The 13,502-nt window shown below is 42.9% G+C and overlaps 2 protein-coding genes across 4 annotated transcripts in view; both read right to left on the reverse strand.

The window, feature by feature from the left end:
• The window catches only part of kiaa0586 (KIAA0586 ortholog), a 120,873-nt gene that overhangs the window by 99,769 nt on the left and 7,602 nt on the right, over nt 1–13,502 (reverse strand). For all 3 annotated transcript variants that reach the window (XM_084393089.1, XM_084393088.1, XM_084393090.1), the window contains one exon: nt 10,951–11,077. In XM_084393089.1, the coding sequence (XP_084249215.1) occupies nt 10,951–11,077 (127 nt within the window). The remainder of the gene's footprint in view (nt 1–10,950; nt 11,078–13,502) is intronic.
• Nucleotides 4,288–13,502, reverse strand: part of LOC311280709 (proteasome subunit alpha type-3) — a 66,411-nt gene continuing 57,196 nt past the window's right edge. The window contains exon 11 of the mRNA XM_084393094.1: nt 4,288–5,943. Within this exon, the coding sequence (XP_084249220.1) occupies nt 5,009–5,943 (935 nt within the window). The 3' untranslated portion in view covers nt 4,288–5,008. The remainder of the gene's footprint in view (nt 5,944–13,502) is intronic.

Here is a 13,502-nt window from a genome sequence, read left to right on the forward strand (position 1 = left end):
GGCTACATTTCTCCAGTGAGCCGGCCAAGAGCCACACAGACCGTGGTTACAAATTAACCCTTTCCTTCCAACCAGCCAGTCCGTCTGCAAACTAAAAACAAAGGAAGGAATGTTTAGTACTCAGTGTTTTGTAGGAAAAATGTGACGAATATCAAAACATGTGTCATTTCGCACACTATAGCCGTTTGAACGCATAAAAACTAAATCAGAAAGCACATGAAAGAGTTAAAAGACACAAAAATTGCACTTCGGCATGTATTCAGTGGGTTCTCAGTTCAACACTTTAGATCAATCAAGTGAAACCATCCTTGAACAATCCAGCCAGCGAGCTTTTCAAGACAGACGGAGTCTCCATGGTGCCCTATAGGCCATTTCCATGTGCTCAGAAACAATCCCCTTCCCCCAAACTAGCCCCCCACCCCACTACTTCTCCGGCGGGAATCTACAGGAAGCCGTAACAGGGCCCTGGCCCTCAAGGAGGGACCGGCCCTGAAATGCAAATTGGAATTCCATCCGAAAATTGATGTCCTTTACAAGCTAATGAAAAACATCTGAAACACTGCCAAAACGGACCCCCTTTTTACAACCCACATGCCATTAGTCAAGGGTAGACCGGAGCTGTGTCTGTTCAGTGAGGCGCATGTTCTTATATAAGGGGCTGATAAAAATAGAGCCGAATCACGATCTTTAAAAAGATGTTTATTTAATAACACATTCACAAAAGTGTGAATTCAGCCATTTGCAAAATCAAAACTGATACTGAGAGACGCACTAAATCATATTAACAATAACATGCCATTCCCAAACGGTTTAGTTTCTCTGCGCTAGAAAAGAAGAAAAAAAAATAAACTCAACGAGAGAGTGGGAGTGAAAAGCAGGAGAAAAATCAATTCCCCCTCTGCGCCTTTAATATCTGCAGAAAGAGGGGGAAGCACACGCCCGCTGTAGCCCGCAGCTTATTTGCGAGGCAGGAATGGAATGTCTGAGATTGCATACATTATGTGCCAAAGAGGCCCTGGGCTATGGAAGATAGTGCTGACATCACCGTCTATAAATGGTTGTGCTCGGAGGCACAGTGAATGAAAACAAAATGGGAATAACCCTTTTTGCACATAACCCCCCCCCTCCCTCCTTCGTTGGTGCTAAATAACAAGCCCAAGCGCAGAGAGTTAAATGTCATATCGCAGTCAGGGGTGCATTGATGCGGTGGGGAGTATGAGGTTGAATGGTTAAAATAGTTTTGCATATACCAGTTTAACATGCACAGACAACTTTAAGCCAGTCGCAGGCTGATTTCCCCATTTTGTTGTTTGTTTGCAACATTAACGTAACCAATGGAATGGGTTGGGACTATCAGGAAACCTGCCCGAAAACTATTAAAAAATAACTATGAACAGACTACTGTACAAATGGGCAAAGAAAGGCAATCAATATGTAAAACTGTGATGAAATGAACATCGCGACAGATCTTTTCTTCCATTATTATGATGTACATCCGAGTAAAATGGATTATCAACAAAGAAAAAAAAAAATGTACAAGGTAAGAACCTGGTTCTATCCACCGGTTGTTGTCTGGATTTTGAGATTTCACGCCCACTGTGACTGCACTGTTATTCATTCCAATGACAAGAAAACAATGTAACAATATCAGCAAGAAAACGGTATTGCAATTATAAAACAAAATGATAAACAAAAGACATGCAAAACACAGCGGAGCAGACAGCCAAATGCCGGCACACGCAGGGTTAACGCTGAACCTCTCCGCACATTCCTGAATAAATGATGTTTTGAACAAGGCTGTTACCATGGGCAACTGTGCACGATGGCACTGCAGCGTAACCTTTGGAGTGGCTGTATTTTTATCCACTGGAAACTTCTCCCTTGAAGGAGAGAGAGAGAGAGAGAGAGAGTGTGTGTTATGGGGATGAAGGGAATTGGAGGAGGGGAAGAAGCTGCTGGCTTCACTAGCTAGCAAAGGGTGGACAGACTGCAGAGATTTTACAATGCGACCAAAAAACAAATGTTCCCGAAACAGACAGGCTACCACATTAGAGTTAGAGATTAACATTAATTTTGAGATGTTTGCAGCAACACAGATAAATCCAACACACAACAGACTGTAAAAGAGGTTCAAATACATCAGCGGATCAATAAATGCCTTGTAAACACGGATAGAAATGTATTATGCTGAAAAACAGCAGCACAAAGGCAATAATGGGATCTGTGCTTGTATTGACATCATTAAGATATATCTCCATCCGTAAATGGCCACTCAAAATAATCATGTGCGATTTCTTGAGCATTTATGCATTTGCAGGGATTGTGTTTACTATAAAGCCAATTAAAGGGTCTACTCCACATCTTCCAGTTGTCAGCGTCTCAAAGCATTCCATGAAAAGGTGCAGAATTTAACACACACACTCAAGACGCCACAGAAGCATGTGCAGTAAACAGGAAGTGCGACCCCCCGCCTTCTGTAATGGGTGGGGTTGGTGTATCTGTTTATTTTTTTCTTTGTATGTGCACTGAAACTTGAAACCCATGTGATTACGGAGACAGCCAAGGGCACCTCAAACCCAAGTCAGTTTTAGCATGACAATAGAAGCCCACTCCATCCTGAACCAGACACCACACCTTTGATTCCTCACAGACAGAGCAGCAGCGACAAGATCACTGCAATGCACCACAAAGCACGACAAACTTAAACTCTTCACCAGGTTTAGAAGAATTAGGGATGTATTACACAAAACTGAACTAAAGTGCCTCGCAAATCTATTGTGCTGCCATACGAGCCATTGTCTTTTAAATATGCAAATATTTTGGCAAGGAAATCTTAATTCATATGCATGATTCAATGAGGGGAAAAAACATTCAGTTTTAACTGTGCAGCAGAATAGATTTACAAACCCTTCAAATACCTATTTTGAAATTTGATGCAGATGCAGTGCAATATACACACACACATATACATACATATACACATATATATTTATATATATATATACACACACACACACAGACATACATACATGCACTTATATAAACTGGTATGTTGCACAGCACGTAATGCATAATGTGTATTACACAACATGCTGATTAACAAAAACAAGTGTTGCACATGGCCTTTATAGAAACAAAATCTTGCATGGTGCAGAACTGTTCCAGTTCCCGCTTAAATTATTCCGATCTACAGGATGTGCACCACAGGCCTCCAAAGTATTCAACCACAGAGCCCACTTCAGTAAGATAGCTTGGCATGTGCATTGTTCTCTGACCTTAACGTCCCCCCTGTTATGTGGTCTGGATGCTCTTGCATGGCCGGCTGCCATGAATGAATTGTGCCACCTTCTATTTGTCTGTGAAAGAGCATTAGTTTGAGTCATGGCAACAGCCACGCACCAACTGTTTTCCCTCGCTCCCGCAGCCAATGCAAGAGTACGACTGACAAGTCACATGACCAACCAGCTGAATTCTAAATGAGGAATACATCCCCAGGGCCATCTCAGGCATGTGCAAGCATTTTCCCTCTCCAGCTTTCCTACTCGCACCAAAATACTCTGACACATGGAGAGATGGAACAGCTAACAGCTCCTAAATTGAGGCATAACAGATTAAGACACAGTGTGTAAAGAGCAGGGTGCGTATTTTAACGCATTCTGAATATGCAGTAAAACAGTTTTTATCGTGCGCCAACAGAATTTGTTGCTAAGGGAGTAAAATAACAGCACATATTAAACAAGCACTGCACCTACCCCATGTGACACACATCAGGGAGTGCTGAATTGATGTTTCATGCCCTGTGGCTGCATCAAACATTTGACTTTTAGGTCAGTGTAGCAGGACTACATCTGTCTGGAGCAAAAACAGACATGAATGCAAAACACACTGACAAAAGCAATGAAAATGATATGCTTACTGTGATACTCGATCCCCTGTTACATGTAACAACAGAGAAATGTGCTTAGAGGAGTACTTTTCATTTTTTTTAAATGGCTTTTGTATGGGTATTGTTGGTAAAAAAAAAAAAACAGCATTACAAAGTGAATGGAAAAAGAATAATTTGGCCCTTAGTTAATATAGTTGATGAACATCTACAAAACATAACCGTTTCATACACAAATAGACGACACTAAAACAAATCTCCATGCTGCCAATATATCTTCTGTTTTACAGAAAGCTATAATTTGCCAACTATAATAATTCATCAGAGAACTTTGAAATAAATCAAGGCAGAATTCAAATATCAAAGACATTTCTAACCTGGACAAATTAACACGCCACAAAGAGTTAATATCAATGAATTTATTACAATTTACTCAGCTCCAAGGCACGTTACAAGTCTTCTGTTACTACAGAAATATGTATAAACAAACAGAGCATTTCATTTTTCATTTACAGTATTTTTTGCTCTACTAAAGCGTCCGTGCAACTTTAAAGCAAAAAGAGAATGAAAACACGTAATAAAATATATCTGTATTCTCAGACCACGGGATACAAATTAAAAACTGCCGTTTTAAAGATCATACTAAAAAAAAAAAGAAAAGAAAAGAAAAAGAAAAAGGACGGGATCAAGAAACAAAGAATGCCCTCTCTTAGACTCACTTCATTTGTTATACCTACCACAAAAAGTGTATTCATTAATAACATTTTTTTTTTTTTTTTTTGCTTGGGATTGTACATGTAGATGTGGAAAATAAGTATGAAATTGAATAGAAATGTTAACGTAAACCGTAAAAGTGCCGTAAAAAAAGGTTTCCACGCACACATCCTCCTCCTCCGTGGAGGAAAACAAATGTCTCTGTACACTGGACTATTTCTGTTACTTCAATATTCACAACAAGTAGGCTGTGTCTCAAAACCAAGCGTGCTGCACACTTAGCATTTCAAATGCATCTATAATGTTCATAAATGTTAACTTGGTAGGCAGTTCACCAGGTTTTAAGACACAACCTTAAATATACTCGCTTCACTTGTCTGTTTCTGATGCAGGAAGCATATATATTTATATTTAGGGGTCTCTTTCTTTCTTTACTTTCACATCCCCGGCTAAAATGGTCGCTATCTCGCCTTGCATGAAAGCCCAAGGCACGTTTGACCCTACCAGGGGACATTTCTCTCCGCTGGGGCAGTACACCTCTCCTGTGGCCCCCTGCGCTTTGATGCTTTCCCGGGAACACGGGAAGCAGAATTTGTGGTTAGGAACTGACGGGCACTGGACGAAGTGTGTGTCTTCTAAACGTTCGTGGCAGATAGTACAACACAAGGGTCCGTTATTGGCCATGGGTGAGTCTGGAATGTTCTGAGGGTGCACCTGATCCATGCCCTGATGTGAACCCGATTGGGAAGGCGTCCCGGTCAGACTGATCTCCCCGTTTCGGGAGGCCAAACGCCGCTGTCCGGACACCGAGGCGGGGGAGACCGGGCTGCTACTGTTGTGTCGGGTGGATGTGGTGGAGTGCACAGAGTTGCTGTCCTTTGGTGAGTGTGCGTTACCCAAAGTGTCTGCGACCGACATGAGCGCAGCCATGGGGGACTGTCCGTTTTGTGGGGCCGATTCGGGTGGGGTGGCTCGGCTGGAGTGCACCGTCCCCAGGGGTGGAGGTCCGCCGTGAGAGGCTGCGAACGAGCTGGACGCCATGGTCAGTTTGAGCGCCTCGCTTTGACTCGCCATCCACTGCTGTCTCTGCTGCTCCCCCTCCGCCGAGTCCGGTTCTGGGGAGGCTTTGCGTTTGCGCACGCCCGTCCTGAGCGAGCTGCCCGACGCCACGGCCCGTGGCATGTTGACCAGCGCCGAGGGCAGCAGAGGGCAGCTGGCGTCAATGTAAGGCTGGGGCAGCATTTCACCCCCGAGCCCCTCCTTAAAGAAACGCACCGACTCCGGCAGCAAATCGCCCAGGAGCCTCCAGTCGCCAGACCCATGCTTTTTCTCATATTCCAGGTATTTAAAGCCAGAGGAAAGCCCTCTGCCAAAGTCTTTCATGCAGTCCTGATACATCTGCTTAGCCACACCGGACGCACTGGAAAACACATTACCAGATCCACTGGGATACTCAATGAAGATTTTCAGTTCATAGTCCATGCCGGGCTTGGAAATGGCATCAAAAGCAAACACCCTACCTACCAGGGAATGATCTTTCTTGAACCTCACATCAAATGGAGTGCAATTGGAAAGCGTGATCAGTGTGTCCCTCACTATCTTAGGTTTATTCGCCCAATCCTCTGACCTGTTTCTCAAACTTTCACCAAGTTCAGACAGAGCCTCTGCGTTACGCTGTTTCTCTTTCAGATCTCTCTCTTGGTCCGTGCTGGACACAGAACCGGGTCGTTTACCCTGCTCGGAGAGCGCGAGGGCAGGTCCGATGCTGGTCGTGGCTGGAGGTGCTCGTCCAGACAGGCTGTGCTGTGCTATACTCGCCGCGGACGGCGGGCCGTTCAGGAGGGTCTGCGGAAGGAGGTTCGGCGGCACGCTCATCTGCCCCGACACAGCCACCAGCCCGTGGTTCCGACGCGAGTTAGGGCTCTGTCGGTTCAGCTCGGGGGGTCCGTCATCTGATTTGGGGAAGCCGTTCGGTCCACCGAGCCCGTTCGGAAGCCTGTGCGCGCCGATGCTGGAATAATCAAAGCGCGATCTCTCGGTTCCGAGCGCGTATCGGTCCAAGCCGGACTGCTGTTGTTGTTGTTGCTGCTGCTGCTGCTGCTGTTTGGACGAGCCGTCCACATGATTCATCTGCACCGACTCCTTGGATGACATTCCCGCTTGTGCTTTCACCGCAGGCGGCGGCGCGGGACCCGGGGATCTCCCTTCCTGGAAGCCATGAGCCCGCTTCAGATGGCGCGCGGTCTCGATAACAAACTCGATCCGATCCGCGCCCTCGTAGTTCACGCAACCCCTGCATACGGCCTCCGTAAAATCCCAAATCATCGCCCACGGCATGCGCGGCAGGTCGCACAGATAACACGACTGTCTCCTCGACGAGGAGACCTGCGCCGAAGACATGTTGAGCTGCTCCTCTCGGATCCGTTATACGGTTACTAGGAGGCGAATGCGCCTCTTCTGCTTCTCGGAATGCCACCTGGCTGGGCCAGTGACGTCAGCACCACGTTCCGCAGTTCCTTTTTCTGTTACAAATGACAAGCCACTTGTTGCCATGCGAGTGCGCATGCGCTAACCACTCCCTAACAAATCTTCTGAATGGACCGAGAAACGCGCACCGCCACAATTATGGCAAGCCGCTTGAACATATATGCTTCAAAAAAATACTATTATCTATTTTTAAGTTACTAGCACTTTTGAAATGACCATTAAGTAAATCCAACTGTCACTAGTATCTATTCAGTAGCCTACTTATTCATTATATACACTAGTATTTATGTAATTTTAGTCACTCTTATCTCAATAGTGGCAAAGATCTATTCCATTGTTATTGGCAACACATTAATTTTTGTGTTTATTAGTATATTTTTTCAAATAAATACGTACTATTAAGTCTAGAATATGTCACTAGGAAATAATCACTAGAAACTAATAAATAGTTACTATAGAAAATCGGAAATAGACACCAGCATTGCATCTGTAGTGAATAGTTAATATCTGACCAGATAGGCCTATTTTTAAAACAAAATGTTTTTTACATGTTTACAAAAACAGTAAAAATAGAATAGTTATTTGACACTATTGGGATAATGACTAGTACTAAAAATATAAGTACTAGTATCTAATGAATAAATGTGATCAATAATAGTTTCTAATGAATAAATCTGATAAATTGTTTTAAATGCTAATTTAATAGATACTCGTCACTATTAAAACAAAAAAAACAAAAAACATTACAATCTAATGAAAAGTTACTAGTGAAAATTAAATGGATAATAGTAATTATAGGATCACATACTAATAACTAAAAACAGGTGAAAAAAAAAAAACTATTTAGCTAATAAATATAAATTTTTATAAAACAAATAAAAAAAAGATTAATGTTCAGCCGGCTTGCCATACCTCATTAGCCAGTTTGCTTTCAGAATACAAGAGCCAGAGTTGTGGGTGGAAAATCTGAGGTATTCATGTTTCTTCCAGAGTGTCGATTCTTATTGCTTCTAAAATGTCCATAAGCTTCATATTCTGTGGTCCAATTAATAATGCAAGATCATATTGGGAAAATGCTTACACCAGCAAAATGCATACGATTTACAATAAAAATATGCATACTGTGGCCATACATACATACAAGACATTTTTGGGCATTTTAAATAGTATCTATGCTCCATGGTGTAGAGGCTGCCTTAAACATAAACAATACCTATTGTAGATATTCTGACATCTTTAAGTGATTTAATAAATATGATTATGAAAGAATATTTCTGCTAATATCGGTCAGTCTCGGAGTGTTTGTTTACTTTAAATGAGGAAGCTTGGCAGCTCCGCCCCTAAAGCCCCTGTACCATAGACTATTCTTTGCTTAAAAACACCCCGTAGATGATGTAAAAAAAAAAGAAGAAAAAAAAAAGCTCGCCCTGTTATACAACAAGACGAGGGGGTGGAAAAACCAAAAGAAGAAAAAAATTAAAGCAAGGGAGGTCTGGAGGAGAGGAGAAATGCCATTTATTGCAATCCCTGCATTCTGCTGGCACGGAAAGAAGCTGTACTTTATCCAAGCAAAAAAAACAAAACAAAAAAAAACCCTTAACTACCAAGTAGGCAGGAGCCAAATCTGAGGATGTGATTTTCTCCCCCCGCTGAAAATTATATATACAGTACATCAAGCATTGCAGAGCCTGAATTTGGATGTCAAACGGATAAAATAACCACTACTGATATGGCAAGCAGAATGTCTTCCAGCTTGTAAAGCCGGAGACAATTTGTACAGTATTTGTGCTTGGTGCTTGTGACTCGGATGGTGTAAATGAGCCTGATGTCTTTCGTTTGTGCCCCAAATTAACGACACAAAGAATCAAGTGTTTGTGCAAATTATCTTGGAGCGAGTCACTTGACTTCAAAATGAAATCAGGCTTGACTTTGCAAACACTCAAACGCCCTTGCACGACTCAAGACCATATGTAGAACTCAAATATTTATATTTTGGAGAAAAACACTTATATATTATAATTGTATTGCACAAAAATATTTAACTGGGATATTATGGGCAAAAAAAAAAAATGCAACCCTGTAAAGTCTAAATATGCAGTCTGCCTGTAAAGGATATTTCACCCTCCTTCCTTTTCACTGAGGGATGTTTCGCTGTCCCTGTAGTCTTCTCATGAATACAGATCACCCTGAGGCTTGGCACTCACTCACACGCACACTGTGCAGAACATCCACCCACCTACCTACGCTCACACACACACACACACACACACACACACACGGACAGAGCCACATACATGTGCGGTCACACACACACACTCTGCATGGAAAGTTTTCCACGTTCAGCTTTCCACCAGCTTATCGCAGGGGTTAACTCTCAGCTTCCGCTAAGTGGCTGGCGGGCTGCCAGAGTGAGGGATTCTGGGAAAAGGCAAGTCTTGCCAAGTACAAACTGCCAACATTAAGCAGGCCTGACAGCCTCTCTCCTCCTCCAAACCTGGCAGCCATTCAAAGTGCTCTTTCATTTGAGACGCTGGCGGGCGGCCAGATGCATGCAGATTTACTTTACCTATTCTCAGATGGAGCCGATAGAGACCGCCCCGCAGTTGCCATGGGAACCAGAGGCTGCTCGGAGACTTCCCAGAGCTGCTCGTGTGTGCACATCTTGTGTTGAACACTCGGTAACCTGCAGATGGATGACTTTCTCTCTCCCTCACTTGTTTTTTTAGGTTTTTTTTAGAAGAGACCTTACTGTTACACAGAAATACTGACTGGAAAAGAGAAAGAAAAATGCAGCTGCTGATCTGCCAAAAAGGTGGTGGTGGCAGTGAAAGCAAATGTACCCTTTTAAAATCTTCTGTTTTTGCAAAACCAACACAAACTGTATTTCAAAGCGTCCAGGAGAACATACAAGAGGCTTTCGATCACAAAACAGTATAAACAGCACACTAGGTAGACACATTTATTGAAAAGGACACGTTTGAAATATTACCCAACATGTATGTTAATAAACACTCTTTTTGCTCATCTAGCAAAAAAGGACTGTTGCAATACCACGGTACCTTTATGATTACCATATTCATGTTAGTAACAGACAGACATATCTAGCATATAATTAGCCAATATTTTAGGCTATTTTTCTCTCTCTCTCTCTGTCTCTATATATATATGTGTGTGTGTGTGTGTGTGTGTGTGTGTGTGTGTTATAAGGTGTATTTTTATTTTTGTATATACTAATATATATATAAATAATGGCAAAATATATGCCAAAAAAACATGGTATTGCCATGATAAATGTAAAAAAAAAACTTAGGTACTGTTTGTTAGCATCATCTGTAAACTGTCTTCTGCTTGTCCCATGACAGTTATATAAACTCCAATTCAAGTGTCTTGCTCCGCATGACACATCTTCTTCAAGGAGGCCAAAATGAATTTGCAGATGTAGCGGAAAAAGTGTTTGGAACGGGATCCAAAAACATGTTCGAATTATTGAGAACCTCCCTTGCCTACATCAGAGGCCAAGAACAAAGACATTCAAAGTTAACCACTAACATCAGCGCACCGCTTCTTGTACTGTCATTTTGACAAGTTGCGGTAAGCCTCTCACAGCGAGAGACACTCGAGCAAAACACGTGCACGCTTCGTCCGTTTTTAAGTGACACTTGCTTATGGAACATTAGGAAGGTGTATTTAAACTAAAAAGACAAGAAGGCCTTTACTGAGCACCATAAATAAAACAAAAGCATTCCTTTGGCTTGGGAAAAGAAGTGGTTATGTAGGTCTCTACTATGGTTACACGCTGTGTACGCCGAAACACGAAAGGCCGAGAGTTGTGTGCCTTCCTGCTCTGAAAAGAGATCTATTATTACCTGGACCGCTCTGGTTGGCCGTTGTCAGCTGTTGCCATGGCGAACCTCTTTACCCCAACAGACTGCACAACGCATCTCTCGGGAGACCTCCGGTTATTAGGGCTCTGGTCCTGAAGTCTGCCATTTCCTGCAAAGAGAGAAGATATCGTGAAGGATCAGCCTGGCCACCAGACACCTGCCGCAGTCAGCAGTCCGGTTCATCACTGCCAGAACACACACTGCTGCGGGCCTGCGACTCTAACAAGGCCCCGTGTGTTTCGGCTAGTCATCAATTCTGCAGAAATGCAGTGCGCCGTGCCAATAACCCGGACCACAAATACGTGATACGCGCCATGCGTTTCTGAACACAAGCGAGCGGTTATTCTTTCTATATTCTTTCAGTTTGTCAGGCTATGACTGTAAATGGAAAAAGTCAAATCGAGAGCACGGAGGGGGAAACCTCATACGGCGCAGATGTAAAATATCCTGGTGCTTTTTCCTGAGCCCTATTAGGAGGCCGGAGAGTGGAATGTTCTCCCCGCGGCACTGCGGAATGCAGACGAAAGGAAACAAAGCTATATAAATACGCAGGACAAGGATTTCTCAATCCTCCAAAAACAACAGTAGAGCTCCTGACCGTAATCATTTCCTTAAGGTCAAAAAGGCAGCGTAAGAAGGGCCTCCTCCAACTGGAACAACAGCAGCGCTGCCATGCGCGCCTCCAGCGGGCCCCAGTGTCTGGCTAACAGGGAACATGAGGCTTCTCGAATACGGTTAAACGAGCAGCTAAAATCTCATGACTCAACGGCAAACAAAGCCTCCTGTATCGCAGACCCTCTCCGCCGTGTCTCCTGTGAGAGAACAAGCAGACATGCAAAAACAATCAGCGCTGTTAATGACTGCAAAAAAAATAAAAGCTGTGCTGTAAAATGTCTGGCAATTTAACACATTTGAGAAATACCTCAAATTAAACTATATATAGACAACTGTTACAACAATAATAAAAAAAAATGTCTATTGTAATATATTTTAAAATGTAATTTAACCTGTGATGGCGAAACTGAATTTTCAGCATCATTACTCCAGTCTTCAGTGTCACATGATCCTTTAGAAATCACTCTAATATGCTGATTTGCTGCTCAGGGAACATTTCATTCATTCATTCATTTCAATACTATCATCAATGTTAAAAACAATTGTGCTGCTTAATACTTTTGTGGAAACCGTGATTCTTTGGTGTGTGTGTGTGTGTGTGTGTGTGTGTGTGTGTGTGTGTGTGTGTGTGTGTGTGTGTAGTGTGTTGTGTGTTGTGTGTAGTGTGTGTGTGTTCAATTGACCGACCAATGGCAGACAGGGAGTGTTTTGGAAACCTGTCTGAAATATATTATGCCATAAAAACTAATTAGAAAAACAATTAGAAAAAATAGGTTTAAAATATTTTTTGATGGACTGCAGCATGTCTATTATTCATTTACACTTTGAAACGACTGAATGAAGGACACAGAAATTGCATTAAAAGATTTTTCATCATAGCACCCAAGAGGAAACATTTCAATAAACATATATTGTAACATGAAAAACAAAATCAATAACTTCATTAACCAGACTGTAGCAGTCATCAGTTTTCTGGGTCATATTCTTTCCAATTGCATTCTGGGATTGTTTACTGTGACAGCTGGAAACAACAGCTCCTGATAGGTCTACGTGAAGTTGCCAACGTTACCGCACAGATTCCTAACCCTTTTCCCAGCTGCCGCGTGACGTCAAACACACACACACACACACACATCCGCAGCTGCAAAACATCAGCTGTAAAGTTCGAGACCCGTGGCTGCGCGGAGATCCATTCTGCTGCTTTTATAATTACACCAAACACAGAGCTGTAAACAACAGTCAGCATTTAACATGGAGCTGGCACCTCACCAAGGGCCGGCTTCTCATAATAGTGCTGCCAGACACACAATGCCAGACTGCTGCCCGTCGAGAGCACAGCTCACAGTGCTAAGTGAACACCTAAAAACCCCATGCAGGTTAAATGGCTACAGGGAAAAAAAGCAGGGGTGTGCAGGTTGTCTAATGCATTAAGTGCATTATGGGGAACAAAGAACCTTAATGCATTTGAAGGCCTGGCTAGCGTGTCTGTGCTCTATTAAGTTGTGACGCACGGCATGTGACCCACCCCCCAGCGCACATCAACACTGATGGAGGCCTCGGCAGGTAAGGGCACTGGCTAATAATAAATTCTGCCATTTATATCGGAAAGGGCATCCCTGCGGGGGGGGCAGACAGATTCTCCTGGTATCTCCCGGCTGACATGGAAGAGGTGACAAGAAGCTTTCCAGCTTTCAGAATGTACAATGAACACATTAGGATCACAATGTTAATGAAACATGCTAGTATATATGAAGATATCTGTATCTGCCTGCTTATGCTAAACTGTATTATGATCTATACTTACTGCTCAAAGGTTTGGGGTCAATATGGCTTTTATTCAGAAAGAATGCACTAAATTGATCAAAAGTGACAGTAAAGACTCTTACATCATAACAACAGATTTCAATTTCAAATAAATG

This window comes from Rutilus rutilus (assembly GCF_951802725.1).
Source record: "Rutilus rutilus genome assembly, chromosome: 21".
NCBI classification, from domain to species: Eukaryota; Metazoa; Chordata; class Actinopteri; order Cypriniformes; family Leuciscidae; genus Rutilus; species Rutilus rutilus.